Source organism: Galleria mellonella, unplaced genomic scaffold, assembly GCF_026898425.1.
Source record: "Galleria mellonella isolate WM207_F2 unplaced genomic scaffold, CSIRO_AGI_GalMel_v1 utg606, whole genome shotgun sequence".
In the NCBI taxonomy this organism is placed as follows: Eukaryota; Metazoa; Arthropoda; class Insecta; order Lepidoptera; family Pyralidae; genus Galleria; species Galleria mellonella.
Window position 1 is genome coordinate 1,009,167 of NW_026442126.1, and position 13,580 is coordinate 1,022,746.

General features: G+C 34.5%; 1 protein-coding gene across 2 annotated transcripts in view; it reads right to left on the bottom strand.

Moving 5' to 3' along the window:
• Positions 1 to 357: 357 nt before the first annotated feature.
• The window catches only part of LOC113511408 (uncharacterized), a 118,676-nt gene continuing 105,453 nt past the window's right edge, over positions 358 to 13,580 (bottom strand). The window contains exons 12-17 of one of the 2 annotated variants that reach the window (XM_052899643.1): positions 10,719 to 10,887; positions 7,177 to 7,381; positions 5,764 to 5,940; positions 5,035 to 5,200; positions 3,788 to 3,891; positions 358 to 2,734 (exon numbers count right to left, since the gene is read on the bottom strand). In XM_052899643.1, the coding sequence (XP_052755603.1) occupies positions 2,216 to 2,734; positions 3,788 to 3,891; positions 5,035 to 5,200; positions 5,764 to 5,940; positions 7,177 to 7,381; positions 10,719 to 10,887 (1,340 nt within the window). In that variant the 3' untranslated portion in view covers positions 358 to 2,215. Of the gene's footprint in view, positions 2,735 to 3,787; positions 3,904 to 5,034; positions 5,201 to 5,763; positions 5,941 to 7,176; positions 7,382 to 10,718; positions 10,888 to 13,580 lie in introns of both variants that reach the window. The other variant, XM_052899642.1, reaches the window with a different exon arrangement.

A 13,580-nucleotide genomic window follows, 5' to 3' on the forward strand; every position in this document is an offset into this window, starting at 1 on the left:
AGAATCTACAGATTGGCTTATTACACATCCATTATTTCTTAGCAAATGTAGTTTTTATTCGCAATTATTCTTTTTTTTTATGCAACTTGGAATGGCAGATAAGCTGACAACCCACCTGATGAAAAGTGGTAGCCGTAGCCTATACAGTACCATGGACATAACAGAGTATACTGTTTCGTCCATGATACCCTACAGGTGTTGCCATTCTTGAGGACTCAGATGTTATTCCTCTGTACCATGTGAATTCACTGCCTTATCCCACCCTTCTCTTCGTCTATTCGTGTCAACTGTGTAGGTATTGAAAGAATGAAATTGTCATTTTGTCAAATTCGAAAATGGTACAATGAAACAACAATATCAAATACAAAATAAAAACGTTTTAATGGCATCATTACTAACTAAAACATCTGACATAACATAATTCACTTAAAAACTAGAGGATATTGCTAAATAATTTTACAATAATATTAAAAAATAACACTCTATGTAGTTACTTACAGCTAATTTAAAATTACAATCAAATAAATGCAATATTTTCTACAATAATAAATAAAACTCGTAAAGTGTAACGCTAAATAAAAAAAATATGTTCAAGTAACTGGCAACATTGACTAGAAAATTGGGATAATATTGCCACATCGATCAATCAATACTGCGTCTAATTTCATCGCAATTGGGTAACTTTTCGAATAAGAAAATTTATTTTTCTTAATATTGCACTGCCCGAAGTTATATTTAAACCTCGAAATAAACCATTTGAATTATTATTAATATTTACTATTATTTAACATTTTTTCTAATAGCAAATTCGTGATTCAATAAAATAATACACTCTTAACCTATGCGATGTGGTACATAAACAAATCAAAGTAGAAATAGTCTTTTATTTATTTTTAATCTAAATATAAGGTTTGTTTTGCTATATTAATAAAAAATATAAGCTCAGGACTCTATAACGACGATGTGATGATCTTATTGTCGCAATGGTAGGCGTTGCTATACAAAAATGAGGTCCAAACTTCAATTCTCGGTCGAACCAATTTGGGAAATGAATTTTGAATTTCCTCGGGTCTGGATAATCGGATTGTTCTCTCAAATATTTGTGTTAGTTTAAGGATCATGTCAAGAGATCCTTAAAGATCAATCAAGAGTCTGATCAATGACTTTGTAGTACCTATTGTAAAAAATATTTATAGACAATAGTGTCTTTTGTAATTAAGATTAATCTATTACAAAAATTGGCCATAGTTTGTTAATCAATTGGAATCTAACATTTCAGGTGATACTGAAAGTATTTTTTTATACCACAATGGTGGCAAATAAGCATATAACCTGTCTGATTCTAAACAATCACTGCAGCCAATAGACGACTGCAATATTTGGAATATCATGTACGCGTTGTTGACCCAGAAGAAACCTTTACACACCCTTTTTAAACCCCACTGTACTTTAAACTGTAAAAATATCTTATTTTGATCCTCTACCGTCCTAAGCCACTTAATCCTTTTTCATTTATTCTTCGTGAGAAGATCTAGTTGGATTGATACCTACGGTTAATTTTTTTTTAATTCATAAGATCATATTCAACAGTCTTCATCAATGAATGATAATACGACTGGATGATTGTTATCTACTTCAGTAACTTCTAGTTGAATGTAATCAAATTATTTAATTTTACTGTAGATATTCTTGCTAAGAGTAACTAGCAGGAAAACTGATTTTGCAACACATTTTTATATTTTACAATTTCAGGCTCCCATGATGCCAAAAATTATTAAAACAATTAAAGTTTTAATAATTTTCAGGATACCAATAAAAATAATTCTAATATTTATACGATTTTCTACCTTGATTTATTAATGCCTCATGGTTATATATAGTGCAAAGCAATAATGGACATTGTGTGAAAAATCTACGCAGACAATGATCCTACAATAGCTACATTATGAGAAATAACTGTTGATTATAAAACTCTAATACTTTGCTACCTTAAATATGATGTAATGGAAAGTCTGTTAAAAATATATGTAACTATATGTTAGACGATCTGATGATATGAAAGATAATATATGTCGTTTTATACAGATTGGTCCTTACATTTAACTAACCAAAACATATCGAAGGATTCGACTGAAAATACCAGTTTATTTTCTAATAGCAAGATGTCTATTGATAAAAATTAAGAATTACGTAAAACTTTGTTATTAGCTCCACATTAAGCTTTGACATCAAATTTCTCAACGAGCCTATTACTATCAGGCGAATCGTCGGCGAATTTTATTTCATTCGACGAATCTGAATTTTCATCGGCAAATTTTATATCTGAAAAATCTATTCTCTTCAATGTATCAGCATTTGTTTCTCTTGCTGTGTCATTAATTCTTTTCAATGTTGAAGAATTATCAAAATCATTACTTCTAACATCCCTTCTATGTACTCTCACAGGGGACCTAGTTAGTGTCAAGTCTTTCATAGGTATTGTCACAGAATTATCATCTTTCTTTTTCTTATTCCTCTTTGTCATTTTTGGCGAATTCTGCAAATCACTTATGCTAAAGTTGAGAGGATGGATTATGTTTCCTCTATCGATAACTTTGCGTATAGATTTTATAGATTCATTTGATCTGTTGCAGCGATTGTCGGGGTTTCTCCTGAGGGTATTTGATGTGGGTCGTTCTTCAGGCGACTCTGTGTTACTGCCGGGATCTGGATGTAGTTCTTTTGGTATCACTTCCTGTAACAAGATATATTATTATTATCCTATTTTTTAAACTACTTAAATTTAAACTGTGATTGATAAAACATCTATCTATTAAATTAAAACTTAATGATAATGTAAACAAACGAATAATGGACCCGGTCTTAAGACAGTCTACCGGTATTCAGTAGCAGTACAAATCAAAAATAGGTTTCTATTATTTTCTAATTTAATTAAGAAAGTTTCTATGGTAATTAAAATAAATAGTTACTTTTCATTAAGTTGTATTGAATTGAAACAAACTGCAAAATAAACACTGGCGATCATTTTGTCGTTTATATGAACCCATGTTTAAAAGCAGACATTAATTTTCAAAACACGCGTTTCAAAGTTTGCAAATTTCATATCTGTGTGTGACGTGAGGGATGATGCGTCGAATACTTTCCAAACTTATTTTTGTACCAGCTGTATTTGCTTGTTATTATAAGAAGTGTTATGAGATTATAATATTTTGGATTTGATAAATTCCGAGAAATTTCCTTATATAACAACCTGCTTGATGTAGCATGTATCTTGCTTGGTGTAAACAAGATATTCGAAGTTGGATTTTCTGCCAATTTAAAGGAGAGATTTCATTTTAATTGGCTTGGTTGGTTTGGTTTCTTTCACATATATAGGGAAGGAATCTTAGTATGAGCACTAGAAAATTGATATGATTGTTCGTTATTTATTATTTTTATTAACTTATTATATTAGAATTGTATAAAAACATTTTGAGCACTAAAAATAAACAATACTTATTTAAAAATATAGTTCAAATCTGGTTGTAAAAAAAGCCAGGAAGTGACTATCGATAGAGAATTGTCGTCAGTAAAGTAACAACGATTTCTAGTAACTTACAATTAAATTACTAAAATTTATTTGAAATTTTAACTCATTGGTTAAAATTCCTTTAAATAAAGTCATTCAGGTTCATGAATACCAACGTTTTCAATTTCATATTGACTCCATTCCCTTAAATTATATGAAATTGCAAAGTGTGCTACGGTGTACTATGTACTGTGGATATGTTTTTAAACGTATACTTACTTCATAAATTGGTGCTTTACTTTCGTCGATCTCCTTAATTATATCCCCTTCTTCAAGAGGCGGGATCCAGACTAAAAACGCCGGGTCCATCCCGAGATAGGAGCCTGGAACAGAACCTGCAACAATATCATCATAAGCAATCATCATCATATCAGCCGTTAACTGTCCACTGCTGAACATAGGCCTCTCCCATAGATTGCCTTGGTATGTGCCATAGAGAGAGGGGGATTGCCAGTAGTTACCATGGTTAGCAAGCGGGTTGCCAACCCGCTTGCTAACCATGGTAACTACTATTATGTTATGTATGGTACTACTAATACATGTTAGGCTTTAATGATATTCTAAGAGAGACGCTGCTGCCGATCCATCCCAACTATCATGAAAAGTAACAAATTAGAGATATGAGATTCTATTATTTTTACCTAAGTTACTGCGATATGCCATATTGCATATAAAGTTTAAGATCCAACTATTATCACAATGGTCAGGTAGATTGGCATAAAATTTTAATTTTGGGATTATATTTTTATAGACTTGTATATTGGGCTTTATATTTTTAATCGCGGATCACATTATACTGGACTTTGAAAGGAAAATGAATGGGTGATCATTGATATATGCATCACAACATCATTGTAACATCAATTACAGTATCAGAATTAACATTTTACCAGAGGGAGACTTTGTACAAAAGTCGATTGCTTGGGTACCTCTGTCCCATTCGTGTTTCAACCGTGAAGCAGTTGTGTTTGCATGGCTGTGTTTCGGTTTGAAGGGTGGGATATGGCGTGAATTTACTGGGTACAGAGGAATAACACCTGAGTCCTCAGGAATGGCAACGCATGGGGGGTATCATGGGTGAAACAGTATACTCTGTTATGTCCATGGTACTGCTCATGTCTATAGGCGACGGTTACCACTTTCCATCAGGTGGGCCGCCAGCTTGTTTGCCATTCTAAGTTGTATAAAAAAAAAAATAACACTATTCAGCATTATACTAAGGCCTAAGAGGGGCACCATTGTATCAGTAAAATATTGTATCAAAATCTTAAGTAACCTGAAGTACTTTGAACCGAACACAGGATCTCGACCTTGGCATTTTTTTATCGTTAGGAAGAGCGCATCTAACAATATTGTCTAGAGGCATCAAGTAAGCTAGGACCAGCTTTGACTAATGTCAAAATGTATATTCTATGGTAATCCATAGAATATACATCATATAAGAGAAAAATTATGGAGTAACTTACCAGCATTGTTAACTTCGTAGTCGTAATAATCGATCTCCATTTCAGGATGTGAAGTCAAACTTAGGTCTGATTTTAGGAGTCGACGGTTGCAGCTCTCTTTTGTGTGTTTTGGATTATCACGGATTCTCGCTGATGATACTCCACTTAAAGCTGGGGAGTACCAGCCCTAAAAAGAACGGTGTACTACTGAATTATTGTGCTAAATTTAACAAGTATATGAGTGTAATATTAAATAAACAAAGATATTTGAAGACTTTTCTTTTAATATCGGCTAGATTCGAAGTCATGACTACTGGGATAGGTATTACTAAACTAGGCTAAAGTATTTAAATCAAGTACTGGATGGTTAGATAATACACATCCGGAGTTGGTAAAGTCTATAATTGTACAGTATGATATTCAGCAACTTATAAAAAATCAAAATACACTAAGTTAATTGTTGAAAAATTTTTTCCTAAGAGCATTAAATGACAATAAAGGGTTGAAAGTGACCAATGAGAAATTTCATCGGACATACAAATATTCTTTTCCAAGTCTTTAAAAACAAATAGACAAACGAAGGTATAACTCCATTGTCTTCAGAATTGGCAACACTCATAAAGTGTTATAGAAAATTCTGTGATGTCTGTCTTACTGGTCATCTTTTTGGTTAACGATTACCACTTTTCATCAGGAGGGCCGACAGCTTCTAATTTGCATAAGTGAATTAGACATATAATGCTTACTTACATTTGTGAGTGTGGCAGCAGAAGTAGAAGATGAAGCACGACTTTCACTTCTATCCTTCTCCCAAACGCTATCTCTATCCTTCTCACTACAGCTATCCCTCTCACTTATACTTGTAATGCTTGTGCTTAGCTCAGCGGTCTCGGTCTCGCTGTTAGATTGTTGGGGCGGTGACGTGACCTAATAAAATTTTGTTTATATTTTCAGTACATATATTACAAAATAAACCTTCAAGCATAGGATCCTCCTGGAGTTAAGCAGCCATTTCAGTTCTTTAAACGTTTGCAATATTGAACTCTCGCGTTATTAATCCTTATTATTACTTTGTACATCCTTTCTACGCTATCTAGATATAGTTAATACATACGCCTGATATTATAGGCCTTATAGTATATTCTACTAATGTATATACATTATGAATACTGTTTTTCATCAGGGAAATCGTGACCTTGTTCCCTATTCCACGTCATATATTCGTATAAGTAATTATGGATGCTAAAAGCTCTGAAAGCAATGACCTTTTGCACCATTATGAGACTAAACCGCTGTTCATACAGCGCCGAGCCAAAAAATTATATCGGGTCAGGCCAAAGATCTCTCTTTGGTTGATCGCAAATTTGCAATGTATGCTGATTAAAATCTCGGAATAAACTGACCAGTTTGTATATAATTTTTTATCATTTCAGCCGTAAATGTCCACTGCTGAACATAAGCCTTCTCCATAATTTGCCAGTAGTTAGCACACTTGGGTTGGGCAAACAGGTTGGCAACCGCAGTTAAACTTTTAGAGATGTTTTAAACCGCTACCTATCTTTCTACCATTATATTTCCTTAGTCGCTTCTTTTTTATTATTATTTTAAGGGCTTTTATCTTCTTCAGGTATACCAGTCCTATCGTACCCTGAACTGATTTCTCTAACAAAACTTTATCTACTTTCCCTAGACGCGAAAAGAGAAGAATTAATCGTCTTAAGACACTCACGAGAAAGGATGGGGTAATCAATACTATGCCGGGACCACACGATGACACATTACATATATATTATATACAGTTTGTATACATACCAAAGTAAATAATATCAATATTTTATGTCATTTTAACATGAATTGCGATTTACAATATTTTATAGTCAAGCCCGTTCGGGATAAAGGTTTTTTAGGACGAGTAAGGTCAGGTTGACCTTTGAACAATCCGACACGCGGTCTCTTCTAAAAAATATCGCAGCTAGTTTTCGGCGAATTAGTCACGATGGGTTAACAGAACCAATTTCATCTTCACCTACCATGCTTGATTGGAGACTTGACTGCGTACTCCAATAACGCAAGAAGAGTTACTATTGTGTTATCATTTATTTAAAAAAAAAATAGATATCACATGTTGTGGGAATGACCTAAATTTTACGAATACTAACTCACCTCTTGCACACTCACATTCGTAGTTGACACAGTGTGTGACCGCTTCATCGGCGATGGAGCGATATTGTTCCGGCCTGCTGGGGCGCTACTCGCTGACACTGTCTCCGGGGTGACGGTCGCTTGACTCACAACGCTGGCAGCGCTCGCAACGCTTATGTTATCCGCTTGCTCCACTTCCACGTCCGTATTTTGATCTTCCTCTTCGCTGTTATTTAAAAAAACATATATAATAGAAGATTTTAATTACTGCTTTGTCTGCGCGCCCGGGACATGTTTATTGACCAAGATAAATAGCAGCCTTACTTTTAGTTTCTCATCTTTTTCGTCTTTTACCCTACTCTTTCTTCATCAGGGGAAAGGGATTGTTAGTAATTGCCCCATTGCTAGCAATATACCCTGTTAGGTCTACCTCCACATGATCCCCTCTAGAAATTTTCATGCTGAATTCCAAGTTTATTCATCACGATGGGCCTGCTTTTTCGTCCTCCCCTATCATCCCTCAATGATGTTCCGTCAGCATATACCGTTAGCGCAGGCGAAGTTACCTTTCTGTTATCACCTATTAAAAAAAGTCCTCCATCCCATATACAATTATGTGCATTTTACATTTCGTTACATTTTACAATTTCACGTCGTTTGGTGAAGCCATTAAAGCGCCAAATGGTGACAATAAAAACAAATTTTCAAATTTTTAATATTAGAAAAGATTTTTACAACTTAAAACAATTGTGGAATTGTTATTACATTATTAATTACTGGATTGAAAAGGATTTATTTTTAGTTCCATTCATTGTACAGTAGCTCAAAAGGTCGACCAAATTACGAGGATTAGTGGTTTATAGGTACTAAATTACTTTAATAAATTATTTACATTTATTGATATTGTTTAGAGTCATTATTAAATAAGATAACTAAACAACTGTAAAATACTTGTGTTTTGTTATTGCTGTACTATGTAACGTCAAAGTTACAAGAAAAAAATATTTGTGGCAAGAAATTACGTATTTAAAATGATTGTTTTATTTCTTCTTTGTAGATATTAAATAATATATTAAAAAAAAAAAAAACTGAAAAAATACTATTGTTGTCAATAGTAATTTCTCAGTTTTTTTTTTTTTTTTAATATTGTACAATAAATAACTGAGCTCAAATTATTTTATCTTGCAAGTACTCGTATGCAATGCAATTTTTTTATGCAACTTTCAATAACAAACAAGCTGACTGCTTCCTGATGGAAAGTGGTAACCGTCGCCTATAGTCATGAGCACTACCATGGACATAACAGAGTATAATGTTTCGCTCATGATACCCCCCATGCGTTGCCATTCCTGAGGACTCAGGTGTTATTCCTCTGTACCCTGTAAATTCACTACCATATCCCACCCTTCAAACCGAAACACAGCCATGCAAACACAACTGTTTCACGTTAGAAACACGAATAGAACAGAGGTGCCCAAGCAAACGACTTTTGTACAAAGTCTCCCTCTGGTATATTTATTACAATTCAATATCACACGAAGACAAATAAAAAATATCATGACAAAAACTATCCCTCTTTGTTTTTATTAATTAAAACCCTGAACTCGATATCAATAGTAAACCAGCAAGCTATGACACCGCCCTCTAGCGCAATACGTGCTTAAACAATAGCACTACAATTTTAACGGGGCATTCTTTATAATTACCCCTTTTTATACAAGTATTACCTTGTTTTTACCCTCACACTTGACAGTAAAAAGAATCGAGTGTCTGTTAATTATTTTTAACGACGTCTAAAAATAAAGCGTTCAATTCGAATATTTTTTTATTTTTGTTTTTATATTACGCGATACATTCGCTGAGCGCGTACCGATTTTAATTAGACTTTTATTTAATGAAAAGGGTTCATGAGTTTTTTCAAAGATTCATAAGGATCTCATATATGTATGTACATATATATATAGGACTATTCGGGACCCTTAATCTTAAGCAGCTGTGATACAAGCGCCAACAACCCTGACTATGCGTCTCTGCCCATTGAACGCGACCTATATTCGAGTACCGTCACAGACAAGAAAAATGACGTTCGGAAAACTTCGGTTATAAACGACTGGGCTCCCTAGTTTCCTTTTTCGTCTGCCGTGTTATCACTGACTGTGTTAGTAAACCGTCGTGTCGTGTACTCAACTGTGTGTGTGTGTCGCCTTTCAACTTCAATCTTTAACATTGACCATGGATAGAAGCTCCATGGTCGGCTTGCATTCACATCACAGACGCTCAAGAATAAAGGGCCCGAATGGTCCCGAAACTAGTCGAGCTTACTCGTCCAAATTACACATATGTTAAACTGGTATTTAATAATTAAAATATAATATTTTCATCCTAATTTACGCAAATACTAGACATAAGAGTAGCTAGGAATTTGGAAGCTTTAAAAAATTCAGGAATGTTTTTATTACGCTAAATGACCTCTTGAATAAATACTTATTCTTTATATTATGTTTCAAATTAAATTACATAAGTACAATTTTGGTTCTTTTTATTTTTTACTTATAAATTTTGTTTCTGACATATGATGAAAAAGTTAATTCGCAACAAGAGAGCCGTATCTAATTTAATTTCCACTTTCTTTGTAGTTTTTAGCTTTGATTTCAAAATATTAAGTCTTAAACCGACACAAATATACTTTAGAAGCGGACATTACAAAATATGTTACTTAAAGGCAATACAATTAACAATGTAAAACTTACTATTTGTATTAGTGAAGACATTGTAAAAAAGAGTTTACTTGGGTAAGTTTGTCCCACTCGCGTTTCTGTCATCTATCAGCTGTTCTTATAAGGATGTGATTTAATTTGAATGGCCTCACCGTTTAGATGTAGGATATGAAGTCACCACAAGGCGTCACAGTGTAATTCGTGATATCTATAACTGAACTAGTTTATTTCAACAAATAAACGTGCCCTAAAGTACCAGGAGAATAGAACCATGCAAGAGATGATAAAAACATTACGTATTGTCTTACAGCTCTTACTGAATAATAGTTTTATTAGCTCCTGCATAGTTCTGCTTTCCTGGTACTTTTATTTTTAAACGACTTAAAAAAAGAAGGATGTAAATTTTCTTCGTCAATCAAGCTGATTTTTTTTTACAACTTGGAATGGCAAACTAGCTGACGGCCCACCTGATGGAAAGCGGTTGCCTATAGACATGAACAGTGCCATGGACATAATAGAGTATACTGTTTCGCCCATGATACTCCCCATGCGTTGTCATTCCTAAGGACTCAGGTGTTATTCCTTTGTACCCTGTAAATTCACGCCATATCTCACCCTTCAAACCGAAATACAGCCATGCAACCACAACTGCTTCACGGTAGAAACACGAATGGAACAGAGGTACCCAAGCAATCGACTTTTGTACAAAGTCTCCCTCTGGAAAAGTCTTTATTTTTATTTCATATACTTACAAATTGATCCCATTGAAATTTTATCAAAATCGATTCAATAGTTTAGTTTTTAAATCCAAATAAATAGTTTTACCACCATATAATTCTGACTTACCGCTGCTCGACTGTCTCAGATGCTCGATCGGAGTCCCTTAGCCTCGTATGCCTAGTCTTCCCCGAGGGTAGAAGACGCCGCAACGAGACTCCACCACCAACCACCTCTGAGAGGAGCGTGCTTCTGGAGCCAGCTGTAGCCCCACCAAGTTCTAGAGAAGCTGAACACGCTAGATAACAAAAAAAAAAAAAGATTTATTCCAGAGAATCTTTTTCTAATTCGAGGCAAAGGTAACTTGGCACAATTTATGTTTTATTATCTAAACCAACAGAGATTGTTCTGTTAAAAACTACTGGACCATAATAACACCATAACAACACAGCTAGGATCAGTTTTTATGGGAAATGGAAAAATAGAGAATTTGAATTTTTCCGAGCATTTCATTTGTTTACTATTATAGAAATATATTTGACATTATTTTACCATACATGATTGCTTTACGCTTCAATATATCTGATTGGTAAGGAATTAGACCGGCTCCCTGCCAACACTGGCCCACGGAGTAGCTATGGACCTTCAACTACCCGTGTAGTCCCAGTATAGAATAGACTATCCCATTCTTTCCCAAGGCTGTCATAAGAGGCGACTAAGGGAGGACGAGAGATGGGCAGCAGCGTCCCTCTTAAAACATCTCAAAACTCTGATTGCTGTTGCCAATCCGCCCGCCAAGCGTGGCAACTACTGACAAAACCCCCTAATGGAGAGGTTTATGTTCATCAGTGGACAGTTAAAAGCTGATATGATGATGACGATTATAGAAACCCTATTTCCCCATAAACTTGTATAGATTTGATTTAGTTTATTTTTCATTTCATAAGAACCTACCTCGGGCTCAAAGAATATTAAAAAAAACATAGCCCAATCGGTCTAGCCGTTCTCTAGTTGTGCGATTCAGCAAATTTATTTTTAGAGTTCCATACCAAAAAGGTACAAAAGAACCCTTATACGAGTAATGCAACAAAAATAGTAACTATTAGGTGTCTATATGTGTGAGATAAAATGAACATTATTGCATTCATTATACGATATTTTTTTTATACAACTTAGAATGGCAAACAAGCTGACGGCCCACCTGATGGAAAGTGGTAACCGTCGCCTATAGACATGAGCAGTACCATGGACATAACAGAGTATACTGTTTCGCCCATGATACCTCCCATACGTTGCCATTCCTGAGGACTTATGTGTTATTCCTCTGTACCCAGTAAATTCACGCCATATCCCACCCTTCAAACCGAAACACAGCCGTGGAAACACAGCTGCTTCACAGTTGAAACACAAATAGGACAGAGGTACCCAAACAATCGACTTTTGTACAAAGTCCCTCTGGATAGATAGATAGGTACTCTTTATTGTTTTCTCCAAAAGATTACAATATTAAACTTATTATAGATACAAACAATTACAAGAAATGATCTCAGTGAGAAAACAATAGGCGACCTTATCGCTAATAGTGCTTTGGATTATATATTAATAAATCCAATGGAGAATCGAACGATAGACTTTATTTATGAGTATATGTTAGAACTTACTACTATATCACAGAAACTGTTAGAATGAAAAGAAAATACTAAAAGAAATAAGATTGCATCCAAAGGCAATCTAAAGCTTTCAAAGCGCACCACAGGCCAACCGAGAGAGCTACGGAAGCACCGTATTAAATTGACTTTGGATTCGAATGCTTTTCCTTTCATATTATGCAGATATACGAGTACATATATATATATATATATATATATATATATATATATATATATATATATATATGTGAGTGTCGTAAGCGGGGATTAAGGAAAATTATGAGCTAGTAGCTGCCACACTCAGCAGACGAGTTGGCAACCGCTTTTAGAGATGTTTCATGAGGGACGCTGCTGCCCATCGTTCTACCATAGGTCATCACGGTAGGCTAACTGACCTGCTTTCATCGTCACCTATTATCCCTCACTAATGCCCTGCCAGAGTATACCGTTAGCGCAGGCAGGTTTACTATTCCATTATCATCCATTGGAAAAAACAATATAAAAACCGCAGGATTTGGTGATGTTTTAGGAAGGATGCTGGTGCCCAACCCAACCCTCAAGCATTAAATTTCCTTAGTCACCTCTTACGGCATCCACGGGAATGACATGAGTGGGCCTTGCATGGCATTCTATGCCGTCATCAATGATCATCTCATGGCCTGCTCGATACGTTGTGATAACCCACCGTAAATATAATTATATTTACCAAAATAGATAGATAATTTATTTACATTACTTACAGCACACAAATTACAATAAAAAAAACATACACATAATACACAGTAAAAGAGATAAAAGAATGAAAATAAAAAAGCAACAAAACAAAAAAAAACAAAAAACAAAATATATAAACTAACAATTTCCTTTCTTTCCTTTCCTTCATGCGTGTGCCATAGTAACACAAAATGGTCAAAACTCAGTTTATTGCTTTGCCCTTAAAAGAGCTAAACACTGATATTCTGCTGTGGCCAAGAGTCAGTCGCGAAATTCCTTATTAAAAATAATAATAAAAAGAAATATACATTAATTCCCATCTCTTATAACATAAACATATATAAATCATATGAAAAGTCTAAAAGCCAATAAAAAGCTTGTTTGCAATATGTCTTTGCCCGTATTATTACGATTTTGCAAAGAGATTCAATGTCGTGACGGTTTCACGTGCCTACTAAATCCCTTCAGTTCAAACACGTCTAACCTATTGCTATTTTTTATTTTATATTCATCCCCAGTACCAATCTAGCTGTTGCGGTGGATTTTCGGATTTAAAATAACTAATTTTTACACATAAATAGTATAAAGCATAACACAAGTATACATATATACAGGGTAGAAAGGACAG